This window comes from Thalassophryne amazonica, chromosome 4 (assembly GCF_902500255.1).
Source record: "Thalassophryne amazonica chromosome 4, fThaAma1.1, whole genome shotgun sequence".
NCBI lineage: Eukaryota > Metazoa > Chordata > Actinopteri > Batrachoidiformes > Batrachoididae > Thalassophryne > Thalassophryne amazonica.
Window position 1 is genome coordinate 13384559 of NC_047106.1, and position 25689 is coordinate 13410247.

Here is a 25689-nt window from a genome sequence, read left to right on the forward strand (position 1 = left end):
TTAAGGTGGCAGTAATTAAACCATTACTTAAAAAGCCATCACTTGACCCAGCTATCTTAGCTAATTATAGGCCAATCTCCAACCTTCCTTTTCTCTCAAAAATTCTTGAAAGGGTAGTTGTAAAACAGCTAACTGATCATCTGCAGAGGAATGGTCTATTTGAAGAGTTTCAGTCAGTTTTTAGAATTCATCATAGTACAGAAACAGCATTAGTGAAGGTTACAAATGATCTTCTTATGGCCTCAGACAGTGGACTCATCTCTGTGCTTGTTCTGTTAGACCTCAGTGCTGCTTTTGATACTGTTGACCATAAAATTTTATTACAGAGATTAGAGCATGCCATAGGTATTAAAGGCACTGCGCTGCGGTGGTTTGATTCATATTTATCTAATAGATTACAATTTGTTCATGTAAATGGGGAATCTTCTTCACAGACTAAGGTTAATTATGGAGTTCCACAAGTTTCTGTGCTAGGACCAATTTTATTCACTTTATACATGCTTCCCTTAGGCAGTATTATTAGATGGCATTGCTTAAATTTTCATTGTTATGCAGATGATACCCAGCTTTATCTATCCATGAAGCCAGAGGACACACACCAATTAGTTAAACTGCAGGATTGTCTTACAGACATAAGGACATGGATGACCTCTAATTTCCTGCTTTTAAACTCAGATAAAACTGAAGTTATTGTACTTGGCCCCACAAATCTTAGAAACATGGTGTCTAACCAGATCCTTACTCTGGATGGCATTACCCTGACCTCTAGTAATACTGTGAGAAATCTTGGAGTCATTTTTGATCAGGATATGTCATTCAATGCACATATTAAACAAATATGTAGGACTGCTTTTTTGCATTTACGCAATATCTCTAAAATTAGAAAGGTCTTGTCTTAGAGTGATGCTGAAAAACTAATTCATGCATTTATTTCCTCTAGGCTGGACTATTGTAATTCATTATTATCAGGTTGTCCTAAAAGTTCCCTGAAAAGCCTTCAGTTAATTCAAAATGCTGAAGCTAGAGTACTAACGGGGACTAGAAGGAGAGAGCATATCTCACCCATATTGGCCTCTCTTCATTGGCTTCCTGTTAATTCTAGAATAGAATTTAAAATTCTTCTTCTTACTTATAAGGTTTTGAATAATCAGGTCCCATCTTATCATAGTACCATATCACCCCAATAGAGCGCTTCGCTCTCAGACTGCAGGCTTACTTGTAGTTCCTAGGGTTTGTAAGAGTAGAATGGGAGGCAGAGCCTTCAGCTTTCAGGCTCCTCTCCTGTGGAACCAGCTCCCAATTCAGATCAGGGAGACAGACACCCTCTCTACTTTTAAGATTAGGCTTAAAACTTTCCTTTTTGCTAAAGCTTATAGTTAGGGCTGGATCAGGTGACCCTGAACCATCCCTTAGTTATGCTGCTATAGACTTAGACTGCTGGGGGGTTCCCATGATGCACTGAGTGTTTCTTTCTCTTTTTGCTCTGTATGCACCACTCTGCATTTTAATCATTAGTGATTGATCTCTGCTCCCCTCCACAGCATGTCTTTTTCCTGGTTCTCTCCCTCAGCCCCAACCAGTCCCAGCAGAAGACTGCCCCTCCCTGAGCCTGGTTCTGCTGGAGGTTTCTTCCTGTTAAAAGGGAGTTTTTCCTTCCCACTGTCGCCAAGTGCTTGCTCACAGGGGGTCGTTTTGACCGTTGGGGTTTTTACGTAATTATTGTATGGCCTTGCCTTACAATATAAAGCGCCTTGGGGCAACTGTTTGTTGTGATTTGGCGCTATATAAATAAAATTGATTGAATTAATTGATTGATTGAACTAAGGTTAGCCTGTTAGCTTTAGCTTGTTTGGTAATTCTGAGATGGGGCATGTTCGCGCTTCATCGTCTTGCCCATGTGCTACCTCTTTACCCATTTAAGGGTTGGCTCGTCGTGGTGGAAGCACTGCCAGTATGGTGATACACAGAGGCAGACTAATTTAGTTTCAAAGCCGCTCTTCAGATAACCTACAGGCAATGTCACAGAGACTTTCAGTGTATATACACAGCCTGTTAAATACGAATGAAAAAACTGAAAATTCCACCTTAAATGCTTCACTGGTTCACCTCAAGGAGTGTTGGTGGCTGCTCTCTGCTCACATGCTTTGACTCATTGTGTGCAGATCCATTAACTTGTCAGAAAATGTCACACTTGAGTTTTCATAGTAGAAAAGCTTGAATCTTCAACTGGACTGGGTTGCTTGATGCGAGGACGTTTCGCTTCTAATCGCAGAAGCTTCCTCAGCTAAAATTCTTGTTCTGGTAGTCTGACTTCAGTCTTGACACTTGTAGAGAAGAATAGTGGGGGCAGGATCTCCATGGACTTCACACAGGAAGTCGACTGTCTCTTCCTCCATCACCACCTGGTTCACAGGCCTTTGCACCAACACCGGACACTCTGCACCAAAACAGCTTTTGTTGGCTTCTCTTATTCTTCTCTACAAATGTCAAGACAGAAGTCAGACTACCAAAGCAAGAATTTTAGCTGAGGAAGCTTCTGCGATTAGAAGCGAAACATCCTTGCGTCAAGCAACCTAGTCCAATCGAAGATTCAAGCTTCTCTACTATGGAAACCACCTGGACAACTGAGAGCCTTCACAGAAACTTGAGTTTTCTGCCGAAACAGCAGTGTACCAGCTTCCAGCGCACCTCTGCACTGATGGACGTGTATCAAACACTATTTTTTGTCATGTTTCTCTTAATAAATCAGCAACGGAATGTCACAGATGTTCATTCGACCATTATCCTGAAACTCAAGTGTCACCTCTCATTTCAATCCCTGTTTTAGATGATCTTGTGAAGGCAGGGTACTGTGGGCCGTAGCCAACGCCAATCAAAACACAGCTGTCTATAGCTGTCCCTTAGTGTGCCATGTACCCCATCAGAAAACAAGAACTCCCCAAAAACATCCACTCCCATCAGTAGCTCCCTCTCAAGGAATTTGCAGACCATTCCAAAGTGTAGGAATTTACACTATCATCAACTAGAAAACTCTGAACATATAACAAAACTGTGAAATACAGGACAAAATAACATGTCCATTACAACATATTACACTACTTTTGTGAGCCAAAGACTTTGGTGAATCCATTTCTGCCACTAAAACATTTTGTCCACAAAAAAAGGGTCTTTTTTTCAATAAAGAATTGAAGAATTTTCTGAAAACACATTCAGTTTATTCAGATTTAGAGCTGAATTATTTCTACATGCAAACAAATATGTGACACATATAGTGAAGCTGAGATTGTTGTGAACATTTTGATTTGCAACACATGGGCATTATACTGAAAACGGATCTTTAAAAAGACACGTTTTACCATACTGAAAGTATGGTAACATCTAGACAATTATCCTGGAACCCAGAAGTTAACAATGATGACAGATGACAATCTCATTGTTTTTTCCATGTTGAATCCAAAACACACCCATAACTATTTAAGTGACTCCTTTGCACCCTGCCCCTTACTTTGCCCTCTGTGGAGTTACATATGTCCCAAATGCATTTGCACTATGTGCTTTAGACTGTTCGTCAAATATCTTCAAGATAGGGTCCTTCGTTTCCATTCATATTCTGTCACTCTCACCTTCCACGGGGAAGCTCCCCTTCATCTCGGCGCCATCGCACAGTGGGGGCAGGATCTCCATGGACCTCACACAGAAAGTCAACTGTCTCTTCCTCCATCACCACCTGGTTCACAGGCCTTCGCACCAACACTGGACGCTCTGCACCAAAACAGACGTTTGTTTCGACCTGACAGTCTTCTGAGAGTTTTGATTTTCACTGATGATCAAATTTGTTTCATATGATGTCATTATGAAAATCTTTTCATGTTTGAACACTGGGATCTCACCATAGACCACAAGCTCTGCAGGATCGCTGTCCCTCTCTCCAACCATGTTGGTGCCCACACAGACATACATGCCAGCATCACTTTTCCTGGTATGTGAGATCATCAGTTTCCCACCACGCATCTATAAAATAAAAACATTGGCTCATTATTACTCACTTTGGTACAGCCTCAGTACAGGGTGAAATCACCAGCAGCTTCTTGACTGACTGGCTCCGATTTGCTTCATACTTACAAAAGATATTATTATTATTCCCAGTAAATACCATACAAAATTTCACTCTTATATCTTAATTGTTTTTTGAGATACTGAGGCTTTAAAAATGGGACCTAATGCTGATTTCACTGTAAAACTGTTAAAAAAAAGATGCTAACTTCAGTAAGTTATTATATTATAATTATATATACTGGATGCATGAAGTTTTCAGGAGTTGTTCTGAGATACAAGATTATTTTACTTGTGTAAAGATGATTCACAGTTGCATAGTTGCCAGTTTATAACTTGCTGAAACTGTAAATAAATAAATAAATATTAAAAAAAATTTGCTTGTGCTTTGGAGAAAATTTGACCCTCTGTATCTTCACACTGAAGCTGATCAGATCTTCCAAATTTTGTTATTTATGTCTCATGTTGTAGTACTAATAGAGAACAAGGCAGAGCCAGGACATTTTAAGTGGGGTGGCCAGGACGGAACTGATGGAACTGCTGTTGTGAGAGCAGATGCTCAGCTCAGCTTGTGGTTTTCAGCAGCACCATGAGCTCGTTCGCTCAGTACATCATCAGGAATACAGAGACTCAGAAACATAATTTCAGAAACTGTTTTGTTTAATCAAAGTCTCTTCATGTATATTCAACATAATACCAATAATTTCTCATTGATAGGAAGTGTCTATACAGTAACACCATCATTATACTCAGTACAAAATAGGGCTGCACGATTCGATGGAAAAATCATATTGAGATGATGATGGGAAATCTAGGAATTGCGATATGCTAAATGTATGGTTTTGTAATGTTAGGGAGGCCCATAAGTATTTGGACAGTGGAGATTTTAAAAAAACTGCTTCTGTACAACACAAAAATGACACTGAAATGAAACATTTGAGATGTTTTTGTTGTGTCAACTTTCAGCTTTAAGCAAGGTTGTTGTTTTTTTAAGTAACTATGAATTAGTCACTTTTATTTTTTGTTCTTTTATTTAACCACATAATATCAAATGAGAACAAGTTCTCATTTTCAGGGATGATCTGGCCAAGAGGTGTCCTAAAAGCAGAAAAAAACAGTCCCTTCATTTTTGTCACCAAAAATAAGCTTATTAAGAATAAGAATAAGATCAACTTTATTTATCCCGAAGGAAATTATTTTGCCAGAGTACTGAAACGGTGACAGTAAACGTTTGTTTTTTAAGACATTTGCACAAGATGTTCGAGAATATTCCACATAATTCTGAGTAAGTGAAGGAATTATACAGTATGAATGGCACAGGTAGCAAAGACCTCCTGTGGCATTCTGTGGTGCACCTCGGTGGTCTCAGTCTGTGGCTGAAGGTGCTCTGATAGGGCGTCAGTGTGGCATGAAGGGGGTGGGAGGTGCTGTCCCAAATGCTGAGCAGTTTCCTCAACATCCTCCTCTCTGACACCTCCAGTCTGTGGTGGAGGTGTCAGAGAGGAGGATTTACTTTTACAGCCAGTTTTGTTGGGACAAGTCAGGGGATGGATACATATGGCTGTGAGTGAGGTGGTTATGGCCACCCCCAGCCACCCCTCTGCTCCACCTATGAGTGACTAAGTATTTTTTTGAAAAAAGGTGAAATTGTGAGTTGAAAGTCATTTATAAAGCATTAAATGTAGAAAAAAATTCACACCTATATTTCAAATGCATATTGCTCATGTATGACAAATAAATGCATGAGCAGAAACAGCACGTCTTCATTAGCACATGCACAAAATTTGAAGCTGGTATCTTGAAACAAAAACCTATATTTATTCATGTAAGACTGCAAGCACTCACCGAGATGCGCTCATCCTTGGTGCTGACGCGGACGTTGTTGCGTTTCCAGGACACGGTGGGCTCGGGGTGACCACGTGGTGGCACACACTCTAAGACGGCGGGCTCGCCGGCCGCCACAACCACATCGCTCGGAGGCTGGCGGAAATCATCTCTCAAGACTAAGAATAGGACACAAAGAAATCTAATTAGCTTCAGAAGCACCGTCTGTGTGCAGATCTGTGGGGATCCACGAGCAGTAGCATGAAAAGAAGCATCGATTTACAGCCAGAGTCATCTGTTTGTTTTTTGTTCAACAAACTATTGTGTTGCAGAAGGTTGGAAGGAAAGAAGCTCATTGAATCAAAGCCGATTAGTCTATTTGTGCACAGCTGCAAATGTCCTTGTTAGACTGTTTTTCTTCAGTCCATTCTGGTTCTACTCGTCTGTCACAGCAGATGAATTATGTACATCTCTCAGTCCAACACAGAGAAAACAAATAATGCCACATTTATAATTTAACCCATGACTGAGGTTTGGAAAATGGCTGCTGCATTAATAAAAGGATTAAGTCTGATGCCAAGTACGATCTGATGATGTTCTGATGGAATAAAATCTGCCCTGAACAGGAAAACTCACTCCATCCAATTCCCACATCAGCCCTGAAGTTTTCACGCCCACCATCCGGCAGACGAAACACTCAATCAGATGTTTGACACGATGACCTTCAATATCTTTAATCTTCAGCTATGACTGACAGCTAGAAGCCTGGAGTCGTCTCACATGACCACCAGCTCAACTGGAACTCAGTTTGTAGATCACACACAGCCAAACAAACAGTGCCTGTTTTTGGAACTTTGACACAACATAGATTGATGCTGATTTCCCAACCTAACCTTTACCAGAACCAACTTGTGCTATTTAATTTATATACATATATATGTGTGTGTGTGTCAACTGTGTATAGATAGATAGATAATATAATAATATTATTATACTGTAATGTTTGGGCCAATCGCCACAAAACCTCCTGTGTCTGTGTAGGCTGACCCCAGAATTACCCTCAAGTGGTTTGTTTTAAGCAAAGGTCAAGATCAAATTGTTTTTTTCACTATATGTCAAAAAAACTTGGCACACACACTGGGGTTGGTTCTGGAATTGCCCAGATAACATCGAATTTAGCAAAGCTCAATCACTGGGGTCAAGGTAACTGGGTCAATGGTACAGAGATGCAGGGGTGGTGGCCACGCCCTTGGTTTCAGTGCAGTTCAAACCCCACCCCTGCCACATTTCTCCATGTAATGTGGAGTTCCGTCAGGAAGGGCATCTGAAAAACTTTTTCCAACCCCGAGGTGACCTTGAATGAAAAACAAGGGCGTTCCATTGCGTGGAAAATCTGTTTGTTGATCTACTCCTTTCAATCTCATTTGGACCAAATGTGGCACCCATTTGGGTGGATTCCAGAATTGCCTTGGCAGTGTCAACCAGAGTTCAATCACTTGAGTGAAAGTCAAGATTACTGAGGACAAATTTCAAACTGGTGTAGTCAATAGTCTTCATGCCCATGAATATGATTACCCATCATCATCATCATCATCATCGTAGGACTATGATTAAGCCCATATGAAGACCACAGGTCTGTCACAATGCAGCTCTCTGGAACAAAACAGGGCAAATGTTGCTGCCACGACCTTGAGAAATGCAATACAGTTCTTTCCATAGCCTGACCTAATCCATTTTGAAGCTATTTATTTTGTCTTTATTGCATGTTGCTTGTGTCAACTCTGAAACAAACACATTTTCTGCTGTTAAAAAAAAAGGAAAAAGCATGAAACCATCATTAAAATGCTGCTGAAAACATCCCCAGAAATCCCTTTATAAATCAACACATTGAGACATTGATTAAATCCTCATTAAATCATGAAAAAGCAGTGGGCTTTGGAAATAAAGGAAATGGACTACTTCATATCAAGCTACATGTAAATTCAAATCCACACATTATTGAGGGTCCCTTCACACATACTACGAATAAGTACAAATCAGGGCGAATCACGGAGGAACAGCTTGTATGAGTGAACCATGAAAACATTAAACCGATGAGCAGGCATGAACAGTGCTGCTGCGACGGTTTTGTGCACGAGGGAACACAGTGTGAGGACAGATAGGACAGACACCATGGGTGACATGACATTCAGATCGCCCACTGCATGTTATGATCTCATGGTCCATTTCACTTGGGGTAGCCTGTCAATGTGCGTGTCATGCGCACACTCGCTGTAGCCCATTGCAACAGCAATATATGTCTTTATGTATGTCCACGTGAGGACAGCAAGCAGACACACGCGCATCACAGTGGGCAGTTGTTAGTTCATGTCCGTCCAAATACAGTACGTGTTCCTTAGCTGGGATGTCTAGAACCAGAGATCTCCACAGCCGCTCCTGTCAGTGGCTACACCCCCTGTCAGTTCAGTGCACACACCAATGTGTCACTGTGTCTATTTGCAAAGCCACACTCGTGAGGGCACACACAAAATTCACATCTAGCTCAACAGTGATCGTCTGCTGATTGTTGTTGTGTTAATAGTGCGAACAGCCACACATTTTCTAAGTGCCAAGTGAGAGGTGTTAGATGTTCATGTGTGTCAGCTGGAATTTGGCCGACACCTGCTGTGAGAGGGATTGATGGACTCTCACAGTGCACACTCTGTCTTTCAGCCGCTGGTGTGTGCAAATAGTTGTAGCAACATGTGTACGAGGCGTTAGAGGCAGCTATGATTTTATACGTATTGCATACGATTCCTGCTTCATGCACACTATGTGTGAGGGGGCCCTGAGAAGGTATTCAGCATCAATACATGCACTCATACTTCAAATTACTGGAGTTCATATGTACATTATTACCTGGAAAAAAATGTTTTCATACTATGGTTACAACTTTTACACAGTAGTGAATAAAATTATGACAATGTGATTATAGAAAGTATTTGTGTCCAACATGAATAAGTCTGTGCAGGCAAAAACACCGTGGACCAAATCCTGCAGCTCAGCCAAAATGTTTTATCTCCTCCAAACTGTATTATTCCAGAATAATCAATCAATAAGTTCTCCTTTTACACTTTCATGAATATTTCAGTGATCTTTCATAGATCCACAAGCAATGAAAGACTGTCTGCTTCTCTGTCTACAGTCTGTCCTGAAACCTTTTCTGTCTATTAAAAACACACTCTGCCATCTCTGATGAAATGTCTCTTAAATAATAGAGCAATATTTGAAAATAAATCCAAAAAATGTATTATTATTTTTTTTATTAATTATTTATTAATATGAACATGCTAAAGTCCTAATGTTTGTTTGTTTGTTGTTTTTAACCTTTGCAGATGTTATAGTTGAAGAAATGAAAAATGAAAGTTACCTTTTGTGCAAACAGTTTGCATAAAAAACAGTTTGCATATGAAAAACACAAACGTTCCTGCAAATGTGACGGAGATGTCACCAATTTCAAATCGCTCGTTCTCCTACTTGATTTTCTTCACACATGAATCTAATCATTTATTTACTTATTTTTGCACCAGTTGTCTGTGCAGTGTCCTTGAGCAATACGGTGCTTTGTGCCGAGTTTGATATTAAATTTGCATCCAGGTCTGCAGGGGGGTATCGACCCTGTACAAACCCCCCTATGGGGTTGGGGGAGGGTTTAGCACTCACAACGTTCACCCAGTTTGAAACCACGTGACTGTAGTGGATGGTGGGTGGTGGTAATGTTCAATAACCTCACTGCATTTTATTATGACCCAACCAGACTGGTTCAGGGCCTACCCACCATGACCTCACTAACTATCACTCCAAGAACGCCGTTTATACAGGACCTGATCCAGAACCCCAGTCGGGTCTGCTCAGGTCAGTCCGGTTAGTTTGTGGCTAAGTACACTCAACAAAAATATAAACGCAACACTTTTGGTTTTGCTCCCATTTTGTATGAGATGAACTCAAAGATCTAAAACTTTTTCCACATACACAATATCACCATTTCCCTCAAATATTGTTCACAAACCAGTCTAAATCTGTGATAGTGAGCACTTCTCCTTTGCTGAGATAATCCATCCCACCTCACAGGTGTGCCATATCAAGATGCTGATTAGACACCATGATTAGTTCACAGGTGTGCCTTAGACTGCCCACAATAAAAGGCCACTCTGAAAGGTGCAGTTTTATCACACAGCACAATGCCACAGATGTCGCAAAAATTTGAGGGAGCATGCAATTGGCATGCTGACAGCAGGAATGTCAACCAGAGCTGTTGCACGTGTATTGAATGTTCATTTCTCTACCATAAGCCGTCTCCAAAGGCGTTTCAGAGAATTTGGCAGTACATCCAACCAGCCTCACAACCGCAGACCACGTGTAACCACACCAGCCCAGGACCTCCACATCCAGCATGTTCACCTCCAAGATCATCTGAGACCTGCCACTCGGACAGCTGCTGAAACAATCGGTTTGCATAACCAAAGAATTTCTGCACAAACTGTCAGAAACCGTCTCAGGGAAGCTCATCTGCATGCTCATCATCCTCATCGGGGTCTCGACCTGACTCCAGTTTGTCATCGTAACCGACTTGAGTGGGCAAATGCTCACATTCTCTGGCGTTTGGCACGTTGGAGAGGTGTTCTCTTCACGGATGAATCCCGGTTCACACTGTCCAGGGCATATGGCAGACAGCGTGTGTGGCGTCGTGTGGGTGAGCAGTTTTCTGATGTCAATGTTGTGGATTGAGTGGCCCATGGTGGCGGTGGGGTTATGGTATGGGCAGGCGTCTGTTATGGATGAAGAACACAGGTGCATTTTATTGATGGCATTTTGAATGCACAGAGATACCGTGACGAGATCCTGAGGCCCATTGTTGTGCCATACATCCAAGAACATCACCTCATGTTGCAGCAGGATAATGCACGGCCCCATGTTGCAAGGATCTGTACACAATTCTTGGAAGCTGAAAATGTCCCAGTTCTTGCATGGCCGGCATACTCACCGGACATGTCACCCATTGAGCATGTTTGGGATGCTCTGGACCGGCGTATACGACAGCGTGTATCAGTTCCTGCCAATATCCAGCAACTTCGCACAGCCATTGAAGAGGAGTGGACCAATATTCCACAGGCCACAACTGACAACCTGATCAACTCTATGCGAAGGAGATGTGTTGCACTGCATGAGGCAAATGGTGGTCACACCAGATACTGACTGGTATCCCCCCCCCCAATAAAACAAAACTGCACCTTTCAGAGTGGCCTTTTATTGTGGGCAGTCTAAGGCACACCTGTGCAATAATCATGGTGTCTAATCAGCATCTTGATATGGCACACCTGTGAGGTGGGATGGATTATCTCAGCAAAGGAGAAGTGCTCACTATCACAGATTTAGACTGGTTTGTGAACAACATTTGAGGGAAATGGTGATATTGTGTATGTGGAAAAAGTTTTAGATCTTTGAGTTCATCTCATACAAAATGGGAGCAAAACCAAAAGTGTTGCGTTTATATTTTTGTTGAGTGTATTTTGTGTCTGATTGAAGATGGGTCTGTTTGGTGGCAGCTCCAAATCTATAAGAACCATAAATCTCTACGAAGTCCTATGTAAACACTGAGACCAGTTGGTGCTAAGGTTTATACCCAGATTCTGGAGCATGAAGCAGATGAGAGTCTATGACTCAACCTGGATGGGACACCAGTCCATCATGGGTTACTTCCCCAGTTAAAGCTGGTACCCCATTTACAGCTGGGTGGACAGAGACGATGCAAATTAAGTGTCTTGTCCAAGGACGTGGACAGGCACCGTGACTGGGAATTTAACTTACGTGTACATATTGGCAGCCCAAGGTCTTATCCCAATGAGTTAATACCTTCATACATTACTGCTGCTACTACGACTATTACTATTACAGTACAAAACTATATCGTACTCTACCAAATCTTGATCTCAACATGAACCAGGAACAAACTACAATAATCAGCAGTGAAACAAACATGCAATCATTTTTTTTCAAAATCTTTTGGAATATTTCCAAACATAATCAAAACCACTTTCACCTGCAGTATTATAGAAAATGATAATTACCTCCTAGATTTACATCTGCAGGTACAAAATTTGTTTCCTCTACTTCCAGCATGTTTTACCAGCATTTAAATCTGAAATCTTCAAACAGTAAAATAAAAACAAAACCTTGGTGGAGGTAATTACTGTCGTTACTCTGATCCTCCTTGAATCATTTTCATCAAGTGCTTCCTTCATACAAAGCCAATTACTTTGAGTACATAACTGAATATTCATCACATTAATTATCCAGGAGTACAGCTGACAGGTCCGTGGTAACTGTCAGCTCTGGACTTTAATTAAGCATCAATATTCAGACCCACCGGCTTAAATACAATCTCATCTGGAAGGTCTTTATCAGCCATTTAAAGATGGAAAAATCTTTCAGCGCCCTCATCTGCCGGCTGTAATTATCTTGGGTAAATGTCTAAGAATACTCCAAAGTTTGTGAAGACAATTTTCTCGCCACTCTGAAGTGGACTTCAATCAGTCTGTGCTTGGCCCGGTTCTCCAGTTCTGGTAAGATGATCTCTCATTACCTGCCCTTAAAGGAAGGCAACGTTTGCTGCTGTCACCACTGCAGTGACATTTAAACTGAGGAAAGTACAAAGTCTTTATTAAACATGAAGACAAGTTCAGAAATTTTAAGCACTTCAACGTAAGTAAACTTTTCATGCTGTTGCAATGATGCTTTAATAATTGCTGACATTCAGACTCTAGTAATATGGACGAGGTGGTTAAAGGTGTAAACTGTGTACAGTTAAGCACATTTACATAAAGAAAATAATTTGGCTGAATATCAGTAATTAAAAGTTTGACATGTTCAAATCAATTTAGACTAGACAGAGTTAGAACCTGATGATATGGAGTTTGTTTTTTGGGGGGGGAGGGGGGTGATAACAATACTGATACTAGGGAGTATAAAATTTATGATACCGATATATCTGCCAATACAGTGATCCCTCGCCATAACGCAGTTCACCTTTCGTGGCTCACAGTTTCGCGGATTTTTTAGTCCAATTTTGCATGCTTTATTTTTTTTTTTAACAGCGCGTTGTGTTCTGCGTCCTCATCAAGCAGGCCGATCGCGGCACCGCGAAGGGAGAGTACACGCATTGTGTTCTTTGTGTTTGTTTATAAGAATCTTCTCGCCCAGAAGAATAAAGAGCGCCAACAACTACCCGTAACTGTGTTCTTCACTCGGAAAAAGACACCTGCACCGAAAAAGACGCAACAGCGGAGCGGCGCCAGGATAAAGAGGCACAGTCAGAGGAACGGTGAAATACTGGTCAGTCACTATTAATAATTTCTTATGTGTCCAACCTTGTAGGTTGATCGTTAAAATTAAATTTGTTAGTTTTAAAAGCCATCATAATTATTTATAGGAAAACGTTCTATTTTTATTTCTCAAAAAAAAAAAAATGTTTGGGCCTGAAAACAGGTTGGTCTTATTTTTCTACTAAGGTTTGAACTTTGAGAGTGTTTACACATGAGAGAAAAATGAGAAAATGTTAATGCCTGTTTGAGAAAAGTGTATAAAGTGTGTAGTGAGGGGTTTTACAGCCTTAAAACGTCTATAATAATTGTAAAAAATAACGCTGACTACTTTGTGGATTTCGCTTATTGCGGGCTATTTTTAGAACGTAACTCCTGCGATAAACAAGGGACCACTGTATATACATAAAAACGGCAATGATCACTAACGTTTCTTTATCAAACCTTTATGACAAAGAAATGTAACAGACTTGATGTTTTACACTTTTAAACATGAATTGTATTCTAATTAGGGAATAATCCTGGTGTGTTTAATGATTTGCGGCTGTTCATGCTGGTTATACGGTCGTAAATTGAGCTAACGCGTAGCCAGTAAAACAGATATGTGCGACCGTATAACAGCATGAACGTCCACAAATCATCAGACACAAGGGGGTTATTCCCATTCTAATCCAATTCCATTGTTTGCACGGTTTATTTTTCTGTAGGTAATTTGGTCGGCGAGGCTTACTGTGGGGCAGCATCGCTGCAACAGCAGTCAGGGTGCAGAGTAATGCATCAAATGTGAAAATCCATGAAATCCATCAAATGTGAAACAATAATTCTGAATCAGAATCAACATCAATACTTTCGTATGGTAGCTTAAATTCACCCATTTTGGCATAGTCGTTGGTACGTCACTTTCTCTCACTCTCAGCTAACAGTGCCATTATGAAATCTGCGTAGCAGCGCACGGCCGGTCAGGGTGCAGAGTAATACATCGAAATGTGAAACTGTCAAATATTTTGCCACCTTTACCCCGATATTAAACCCGATATTATTTAATCTTACATGATTAACCAATCAGATTTGCAGAAAAAATGTAATTGGATTAGAATTAACTATAAATAGAACCGGTAACCAACCACCAAACAGCACTTCGCCCTCACTTAGTCATCATGTCACATCACTCAGCATTTGCATAAAATAAACTTGTCACCTATTTTGGTCCCACCTAGCTGGCACCATAGCGACCACTTCTCTCTCACTGCTGTAAAACGCCCACTCTGATTTAAATGGTAAATGGACTGCATTTTATATAGCGCTTTTCCATCTGCATCAAATGCTCAAAGTGCTTTACAAATAATGCCTCACATTCACCCCGATGTCAGGGTGCTGCCACACAAGGCACTCCCCACACAAAGAGAGCAATAGGGGATTAAAGACCTGATTTGAAAATGAATGGCAGCTAGTCGCTTTGCCTCTGTCTCTTGTAGCCATATAAGTAGAGAGGTGGAATGCCAACTCAAGATCTCATTCCATTGAGTTCTGTTTGTGAGCTTGTGACCCTGAGATTTCAGCCACTCAGCTGCGAGAGTTGGGGTAATTCACTTCTGGCTGTCTGCCAGCAATAACACCAGATGCACTTTTAAAGCAGTTTCTGCATGTTTTCTTGCGTTTTCTGCCGTGGCTTCAACAAGTTATTCCCTCGAAGTATGTTCAAAGTGTAGCTTGAATGACGTTCTTGTTGATTTTAAATCATATTCAGGACAAAACTTGCTAATATTATTGGAAAGAGCATACAGACTGTCAGCGACTGTGGCGGAAAATCACGGTCAATAATAATTATTCATAAAACGTGTATAAAAATACAATAAAAGCAAACATCATCATTTAAAAAAGCATCATGTAAAATTCATAAATATAACCGTATAAAACGCATAAACTGCATAGTAAAAGTCAACAAACACCATAATAAAATCATCAATCAATAAAAATCAAACATCATAAAATATTCATAGTATTCCTTAGAAGTAATAACACTTACAGCATTTACCACATGATGAGGGAGGCTGTTTCACAAAGTTACAACTAAATATAAAATATATTTTTGAATCATATCTGCATATTTGCACCTCAAAAATGTGAGAGTGACCTCTGAAACATAAATAAAGTCTATTTTGGGGAAAAAAATATGGCCTGAAAAAAAAAATTATATATATGTGTGTGTGTGTGTGTGTATATATATACTGTAGACCTGCACAAGGCTGGGATAGGCTACAGGACAACAGGCAAGTAGCTTGGTAGAAGACAACAACTGTTATGACTATTTATTAGAAAGTGGAAGAAACACAAGATGACTGTCAATCTCCCTCGGTCTGGGATTCCATGCAAGATCTCACTTTGTGGGGTAAGGATGATTCTGAGAAAGCTCAGAACTACACAGGAGGACCTGGTCAGTGACCTGAAGAGAGCTGGGACCACAGTCACAAAGATTACATTAGTAACACATGATGCTGTCATGGTTTAAAATGCTGCAGGGCAGCAAGGTCCCCCTGCTCAAGCCAACACATGTCCAGGCCCATTTGAAGTTCACCAGTGACCATCTGGATGATCCACAGGAGGCATGGGAGAAGGTCATGTGGTCAGATGAGACCAAAATAGAGCTTTTTGGAATCAACTCCACTTACCATGTTTAGAGGATGAGAACAACCCCAAGAAAACCATCCCAACCGTGAAGCATGGGGGTGGAAACATCACACTCTGGCAAACAACCTCCTTCCCTCAGTAAGCGCATTGAAGATGGGTCATGGCTGGGTCTTCCAGCATGACAATGACTCCAAACACACAGCCAGGGCAACTAAGGAGGGGCTCCGTAAGAAGCATTTCAAGGTCTTGGAGTGGTCTGGCCAGTCTCCAGACCTGAACTCAATAGAAAATCTTTGGAGGGCGCTGAAACGCCAAACCTGAAAGATTTGGAGAAGAACTGTATGGAGGAGTGGACCAAAATCCCTGTTGCAGTGTGTGAAAACTTGGTCAAGAACTACAGGAAACGTCTGACCTCTGTAATGGCAGACAAATGTTTCTGTACCAATTGTTAAGCTCTGTTTTTCTAGTAGATCAAATACTTATTTCATGCAATAAAATGCAAATTATTAAAAAAAAATCATACAATGTGATTTTCTGGATTTTTTTTTTTAGATTCTGTCTCTCACAGTTGAAGTGAATATATATATATATATATATATATATATATATATATATATATATATATATATATATATATATATATATATATATATATATTGGGCGGGGGGGGTTAGTTAGTCTAATGGCAACATGCAGAGATGTGTGCGATATCAGAAGGTCTCCGGCCTCACTGCAGCAATTTCTGGTTTTTCCAGGATTTCAAAGAAATATTGGGTGGCATCAATCTTGAAGATCCTGATATTGTTCCAGAAGAACCACGTTCTTTTGCTGAACAAAACTCATTGTTAAGAACAATTCACATTTTATTTTCAGTCATAAATTATTTCGATATCACTGAGGTATCACACAGTCAACACGACGAAATATGTATCATTTATTTCAGTCCACACAAATCAAAAAACATATGAGAGGCATCATGAAGGACCTGACACCTGCCTTCAGTTTCTGTCAAGCTGCCAAAACTGTGGAAAAATCACCAGCAAGCCCTGCAGGTTTGTATCATATTACATGATTTAAATTGAAATGAAAGTTTTGCAGTTTCAGAACTGTGCACATTGCTAGTTCTTGCATCATGAAGACATCCAGGATATCTGGGATCAACCGCGAGGCCTCACAGGCGGCATTCCACCAGACGGTGGCTGACAGGATGATGATGATGACAGAAGACAGAAGTGCTGACTCACTGACTACGTTTACATGCCGTGAATATTTGGGTTAAGATCAATATTCCACTTTCTGAACCATTAGGAATAACCCGTTTACATGCTTAAACAGACAGAGTTACTCCTGTATACATGGTCATTGGTATCATTTGGAATATCCCCATTTAAACAGCGATGCACGTCTTCCACCGGTGCTTGATTTGGTCTGGCGTTCGTGCAAATCCTGCTTCATGTAATCCTGCTTCGTGTAAAACCCCTCACTACACATGTTACACATTTTTCTCACTTTTCTCTCCTGCAGGCTGCCTGCGCATCAAAACAGTGAGCGTAGTCTCTGGGCCTGTTGCCAGATTTGGCGCAGCTCCGCACAGCAGAGAGAGGGGCGGTGTGAGGGACCCACTGCAGCGTTTACCGAGCCCGCAGACTCAATAAGTGCATCGGAGGCAGAGCAATCACAGTGACGCCGACCGGTGCCACGAGATAAGAACACAGAACAAAATGCGCTGTTTACATCTGCTTCTGTGGTGTCCGGTGGGTTGCGCGCCGCATACAAGTAGTTGCCGTACTCAAAAGACCAAGATTCCTTGCGGATAGGACATGCGCAGAACACAAAATAATGTTCCTTTCTATGGGGATATCCCGATGCATGTTTATACAACCTGATATTCGGGTTAGAAAAGGAGTAACCCAGGGGTCTTATTCGGGTTTTTAAAAACCGGAATATGAGCATATTTGGGTTTTTGCGGGTGTTTACATGGCCGTGCGCAACCGGGTTATTGCTAATATTCCGGTTATGAAAGGGTTATTGGCTGCATGTAAACGTAGTCATTGTTTGGGTCTGGAGTTGCCTTTGATGCTACCAGAAGCGATCGTGGTGTTAAAACTAAAAATCAGCTTGTTCGTAGTTGCAAGTGGACTGGAGACAATACTGGAAGTTATCAGTTAGCTGTAGTTTCCGATAAATTTTTGGGTGGTTTATCAGTTTAGCTTTATAAAAGATAACTTTTCAGTTAGCTGATTATCTGTTATCAAAGCTAACTTTTTGGCTAGCTGTGCTCACCACTGGTTCTGAACGAGCTGCAGCCGTGCAAGTGAGGCCTGGCTAATACCAGCATACAGTGCATTACAACAGTCCAGCCAAGTCATGACAAAAACATGGATTAAGATCTCCAAGTGATGCCTTGAAAGTGAGGGCTTTATCTTAGCAAGCAGCTTCAAGTGAAACTTCTCTTCACAACAGCACTGATTTGTTTATCAAGTTTAAAATCTCCGTCCATTCTCACACCAAGGTTACAAACAGTAGATTTAATACACTGTGTCAATGGTCCAAGGTTTATTGAACCACAACTACCTGATTTACTTGGCCCGGCCAGAAGAACTTCAGTTTTCTTTTCATTAAAAGCTCGACTCACCAACACCAATGCAGGTCATGAAGAAGGTTGAAGATCCAGTAGCACTTGGTGATCATAGACCAGTAAAGGGTTGACTTTTACTGTAAAAAGTGATATAATTGCCAAAAACAAAAACAAAATGTGCGCTGACAGACGACAAGCCAAACACGCTGGCGCCATCATGCATTATGAAGAACCCAAACTCCTCACATGCATGCACAGCACAACCTCAGCCCCTGAGATCAGAAGTTGGCGTTCCATCTCCCTATTTCTATGTTGTAGCTAATGTGACCAAGGGGTGATGGGGGACCCAGCCATGCTTGACAGCCTTGTAAATATGCTGCTGGACAAACTATAATCTATAATATAATATAATAATACTATAATAACTTATCTTCTGTGTTTGGCCTGATCACTGGTGTTTTTGATCTTTAACGTGCTGAACTCTTTGTGATCTCTAAGGACATTTTTACTTTAAGAGGAAATAAAACAAATTAATACTTGCAAACTTGTACATCTGTCTTTAAGAGGAAATAAAACAAATTAATACTTGCAAACTTGTACATCTGTCCTTATTCATGAGCCCCAAGTGAAAATATTCAACAAAATAAAAATAGAAATGCAAAACATTCCTCCCTCCCTCAATCCTCTCCCGCAGCCATCTGTCCATCAGAAAGTTTTCTTTCTTTTATGTGTGGAGCTGTAGATCGGAATAACAGTCAGCAGCCTTCCTCTCCCTCTCTTACTTCTTTTTCCAAGTGTACTTCTTGTTACTCTGTGCAGCACTGAGTAGCTGTTGATCTTTCAAGGCACAGTTGTAAAACTCTGAACAGGAATGTTGAAGGTTCAGAGTGATCAAAAGCTCACGTCTCATGAGCTGTTCCTGCTGTCACTCTATTTGTTGGCCATTCTGGAAAAGATCCTTTCCACATATTCAGTAGATTCTGGAATGCTCAGGATGTGGTTGATGATGGACGGCACGTTAGGCAGGTCAGCTACCTGAAAAACAGCCACCCACCCAGCAGCCACACCTTTGGACTTCCATCCATCTTCTGCATCTTCTCTGATCCTCTTCGGAATGGTGTTTGCTTCAGTGCATTCATCATAAAGTTCATCCATGTTGACTTTATGGATGAGGTTGAGCTTGCCAATGGCTCTTTCAATATCACTAAACGCAGTGGTGGGCACAGCTAATCAAAAAGTTTGCTTCGATAACCGCTAATCGGCTAACTGAATAATTAACCTTTATAACGATAAATCGATAAAACGTTTAGCGGAAGTTACAGCTAACCTTTAACTTTTAGTATTGACTCGGTACGCAGTCGGCTAAGCCAGTTTTGAGTTTAAGCACCGCAAGTGCTGCTGGGTAAATTCAAGGGCAATCACAAACGATAAACAAACAACGAGCCAGAGCTTCTGTTTTTATGTATCCGGCCCGCCACTACAAAAAAAAAGAATCATTTACTTTCAACATGCTTCCACTCAGACAGTGGGCAGAAGAAATGAAACGCAAACCACCTTTCACTCATGTTTTCATTTAAAACCAACTAATTCAGGACAGTTTATCGACATTAAGTGGTTTTTGTTTTATTTTAGGCAAAAAAAAAAAAATCATTATACCCACACAAAAGATTAATTCTGGCCTATATAAGGTGCCTGAGCCCAGTGAAGCAGACCCCCCACCCACATAAAAAAATCCAAGCAAACACACTGTAATTTCTGACACTACATGAATGCAGCAGCGATCTGCACGGTGTTCACACGGACTGATCAATTTACTGCTCTGATGAGATATTCAATGATCTTTACACTTATGTCTATTACCCCTTTTGACAGTTTTGTGTTATAATCAATATAATGGCGTAGTAACGTAATACAGTGATACAGCAGCCACCACGACACACCAGCATTTTTTTTACCTTTATCATCTGTTGGTTAATAATCCCATTAATCCATTTGATCACTTTGGGTGAAGAGACTGTCTCAGACGAGCGGCAGAGCGCCGAAATGATGCATGCGCAGTGGAGGCAGGGCGGACCGATTTTTAGGGGGGGGGGGTGTTCGGTCTGCAACACCGGCACTTTGACCCACCACCAACAAAAAGGAATACAAAAAAACAAAATATGCTAAATTACACCGTTAACATGTTACAGAGGCAGGGCGATGACATCATCCTTTCAGTTTTCCACAGTAAGACCCTTCTGGCATTTTCAGATTTATGTGATTAGATAAATCTTCCACTCATAAAAGAAAATAAACATTCATCAACAGAAATGATTTGTTTTATACAAAATGAGTGTAACGTGACGTTTAATGACATCACATTCAACAATCATGATAATAATAATAAATTTCATTTATAATGCACCTTTCATTAATAAAAAAATATCAAAGTGCTACAGAAACAATAAAACCAAGGATAAACATGAGAACAAAAACAGAAAATATTAAGATAAAAACCGTCAGCAGAATAGAATAAAACCAAAATAAAATAATAAAATAGAATAAAAAGACTAAGCTGCAACAGATTCAAATTACTGAGACCTGTGAGAGGCCTGTCTAAACAGGTATGTCTTGAGGCTTTTTTTAAAAGCTTCCACAGTCTGTGGAGCCCTCAGATGATCAGGGAGGGAGTTCCAAATATGAGGGACAGCTGAACAGAAGGTCCTGTCTCCCACGGTGAGGTTTGATGCGAGTGTGACAGAGAAGATTAGTGTTGTATGCACGGAGGGAAGGGGAGGATGCGTGGGGAGTGAGGAGGCCTTTGAGGTATGTGGGGGCATTGCCATGGATGCATTGCTGGGTGATGAAAGCAATCTTAAAATGGATTCTGTAGGTGATGGGGAGCCAGTGAAGGTTATGGAGAATAGGTGTAATGTGTTCCTGTTTACATACTCTCATCAGAATTCTAGCTGCACTGTTCTGAATGTATTGAAGCCTTTGAAGGTTTTTTCCCAAAGATCCCAAAGACCAGGGAGTTACAGTAGTCAAGGACAGAGGAGACAAAGGCGCGAACAGTTTGCTTCCTGTATTGATTCAATTGAGAAAGCAACAATTAATTGTCAAATAAAGGACAATTCCATATTTTAATGGACAGGTGGCAACCCCAGTTGGTGAGCTTTACAGGCCTGGGTTCTTGGACATGTCTCTTGCGCAGGAGAACATGTGGTCTGAACCACAAACAAAGGCAGAAAAGAGTTTTTCTAAAAAAAAAAAATATGGTCGTGACAGCAGCCAGACCTTATTTCACAACTCCTGACCTAACTGGTCCCTGTGAGCATCAAGGGAGGTCCAGTCCCCTGCTCAGACCCACGCTAAAACAAAACCTATGGTAAACTGACTCCTTTGTTCTCAGTGCAAAAAAAAAAAACAAAAAAAAAAAAACAAAAAAATAATAAAAACAGTTCGATCCAGCCCCACATAAGTCCCTAGCAAACTTAAAATATATATATTTATTACTAAAACATAACAAAATGAAATATAAACCCACAGATATACTGATTTGTTATATGTCTGCGATGCTACGCACGCTATGATTATACATTACTGGTCGGCTCTTTTCCCATATCGGACCGGTTATTGGACGCATATTTTCATTACAAAATAGGAAGCTAAAAACACGATTAGAAAAACCAAGTCAGACATGAACGTACTACATAAATATTTAAAAAGCATTGGAAAAAACACACAGATTGAAAGCTTACCAGCTAACGACCGGACCGTCTGTTAGCAAGTTCTTCACGGAAGTGAAGAAAGCGAACGAGCCCAACACCGTCAGCAGCATGTTCCGGCGATGCTGTAATTTTGCGTGTTTATACATATAAAATAGAAACCAAATGATCCGCACAACCACAGTGCTCCAATACAAAAAAAGCTTTATGCCCTTCGTCAGACTGATGAAGGGCGGTTTGCCCGAAACGTTACGTTTTGTTAAATAAAGCTTTATTGTATAGGCGCGCTGTGGTTGTGCGGATCATTCAGTTTCTATTTTTGGTACAATTTTTCTTGATCCAGCACGCCTTTTATGTGTTTTGGATGTGCGTGTCTTCGTTGCATCACATATATATACAAAATAGCCATATAATAAGAAAATTATTAAGCTCGCTTGCTTGGTTAATAATCCTTTAAAATCTAACATTAGCATCTAAGACCCATTACGTCGTGTGGTGGACGCAGCGATGCACAGCACCAGCGAGTGCTGCCTGACCTGCTCTATTAGCCTATAAACTGTCACAAAACCGCCGACCTGCACTCGAGTGTTTCTGACATCTGAACTTGTAACTGAAGTGATGCAGTATTTTTAAAGTGATGTCTGCAAGTCCTGATTCGAGCAGGCGGACTTCTGTTTTACTGCCATGGTGACTGAATTGAAAAAGGTATGTGCACTAAACCTTGAACTGTGCACGCCAAGATGCACACGTACACACACACACACACACACACACACACACACACACACACACATACACACACCTTTACTGCTGAAAACCTGAATCCCTTTGCAGAGCCGCTCTGAAAGTGGGACATTTGAGGGCTGAAACACACGGCAGAGAGCAGAATATATTTCAAAGATCACTAACCCCAAACACTGCCACGCCAGCTCCAAAAGTCTTTGAAGCTACTGCCATATGATCCTCACTGCGCCACAGATGTTTATATGTGATAACGATCATCTCGACCCATCGTCTCCGAAACGCTGAACCCTAACCGTGTCTCAGACATAATCTAACTTCTGAATAATCCCCTCAGCCAGACCTTTTACTCTTCTTCTATTGGCGAGAACAGATTCTACAGAGCAGATAATGTTTGACACCGCTGCTGCCAAAAACACAAATTTGTCCAATTCCACTTCCTGGACATTTAAATAAATGCTTTTCAGGGATTTCATCTCTCCGTTTTTGTGCACTATTACAAGAGCAGTCATCCATTTTCATAATGGTAATATTTCAGAGATGCACAGATTAGATTTAATCTCCAGGAGAATATTCATCACTTGGCTTTTAAGTGATATTTATCTCAATAATACAGTGCTTAGCAGAGCTGCAGCATTGCAGAAAGACCCATCTGTTGGTGTTTTTTGAAAAATGGTTATAGGAAGATGGATTGATCACATAAACAATTAAATACAAATTACACGTGCAGACTGTAAAGTGTGCACTGACTGCTGCATCGGCCGAGGTTCATCTATGCCTGTTTACTGATTGCTACAAAAATGAAATGGGCCTTCATCTCGTTATATCTCATGACATCTTCTTAAGAAAACATTATTACATAATGAGTCAAATGTAATTAATGCGGTGTCTGACAGTGCAGCAAGTTCAATCTGGACAATTCTCAAATATCGTATCAAAAAGTGACCTGGATGGAATTAAGTATGTGTGAGATCAACAGTGGTGCCTCTTTTCTTTTTTCTTTTTTTTTTTGCAGGAGCTCCATAGTCTGAAGTTGCTTTTTGTTTGTCTGTTTTATCTTATTATAATCTTGTTATTCAATGTGCACCAATAACGAGAAGGTGTCGACCTCCAGCTGTTATTAGCACTGTAGCTGGGTGATTCTTTAACTACGGGCACTATTGGCCTTGTAAATGTAATTTCCACCACACCATTGCCTTACAATATAAAGCGCCTTGGGGCAACTGTTTGTTGTGATTTGGTGCTATATACATGTGCTCTGATGTTACTGTTTATCTCCATAGAAACTACCCACACAACCTTTCATACAAACTTTTTAAAGGGACATTATTGTTGTGGTGGAAATTACGGCAATAGTGTGGGACAACTACATTTCGTTTAAAAAAATCACAACAGTTGTATGACATTGAATACCCCAATTATGTTTTGATTATTTTACTGCTATTTTATTCAGAGATATTTTAAAACATTAGAAAAAACATTTGTTTACTATTCATTTTTATCATTGAAGATCATAAGCCTGGGTGTGGGACAAGCACAAAACGGCAATATTTGCATATAATGATGCTGAAAAAAGGTGAAAAAGTCATCATAGACTACTAGGACAAATTTCTTAAAACACTTTCATTGTAAAGATAACTATAAAAGTGTGAAATTTCCCCTTTTTTCTTTTTTTCATAAAATATGATCAAGGGACATAAAAGTGCCCGTAGTCTAAGAATCACCCAGCTGTGCTCTGCGTCTGTGACATCATAAGGGCATGAGTGCTATATGACATCAGAGCAAACCTGTAACATTAAAGAGATTTGAAGGAATACTGTGAAGCATAATGAGATCAGAACTAAAATTTAATCACCTAACCCCAAGACCATCCTTCCACAAAATGAAACGGTAATCAGTAAACCTTTTCTTCTATTTCTATGTCTCCAAACTGACCAGTGTGATCACGTAACCTGCACACTCCCTCGCGAGCGAGCCAGCGTGCGCTACATATGGATGGTGTGTACAAGAGATTAAAAAACAAAACATATTTTGAGACTTTGATGGCTGACTTCCAGCATCAGCTCTGGGGAGTTTTAATGAAGCAAAAAGTATTACTGCAAATAAATAAATACAAGCTTTCCACCCCCAAAAAAATAATGAGTTCCAATCCAAGCACTGTGATTAGTGGAATTCCCCTCGGGGCTGAAACGACTCGGCGTGGGAGTACAATAAAAACAAACTGACAGATAAACTCATTTCAAGCTACGTGTATCTTCAGAAGCAACCTGCTGCCAATTTCCCTCATGCGTGTGATGATAACATCATTCCCTCTAAACCCGTTAGACACGTGGATACATGTTCAAGCTTCATTTGACCCACCCAGATCACGTCAGTCTTACCATGCTCCACCCCTTTACCCAAGCACGGGTTGGCTGGATGGTCAGTGGAGTCAAGATGGCAAAAAACCAAACCACTTTAGCGTCAGATGTGTTCTTCAGAAAACCTGTTGTGATGATTATACACTCTGCACTGGTTTCTCTGATCAGACACGGACTGATTGTGGAAGTACTCAACAGCCTGGCATAAATGTTTTATTATTGCTGTTAACAGCTCTCCTTGTATCCCACAATCAAGTTTTGTGTCTCTTTTTTTTCAGGACAACCTGTGCTTTCAGAATATATATGCTTTTGTTGTGTTTTATAAGTGTAATAAAGGTTTAAAATCAGAAATAACAAAGGAAAAAGTAAAGTGAAAAATAATTTTCCACACACATTTATTCAAAACATGCAGCAAACTATAATAAACAACTGCTTTGAAC

General features: G+C 40.6%; 1 protein-coding gene across 3 annotated transcripts in view; it reads right to left on the reverse strand.

Moving 5' to 3' along the window:
• The window catches only part of LOC117509421 (roundabout homolog 2-like), a 191410-nt gene that overhangs the window by 110012 nt on the left and 55709 nt on the right, over positions 1-25689 (reverse strand). For all 3 annotated transcript variants that reach the window (XM_034169112.1, XM_034169114.1, XM_034169113.1), the window contains exons 3-5: positions 5899-6056; positions 3891-4011; positions 3624-3762 (exon numbers count right to left, since the gene is read on the reverse strand). In XM_034169112.1, coding sequence (XP_034025003.1) covers positions 3624-3762; positions 3891-4011; positions 5899-6056 — 418 coding nt within the window. The remainder of the gene's footprint in view (positions 1-3623; positions 3763-3890; positions 4012-5898; positions 6057-25689) is intronic.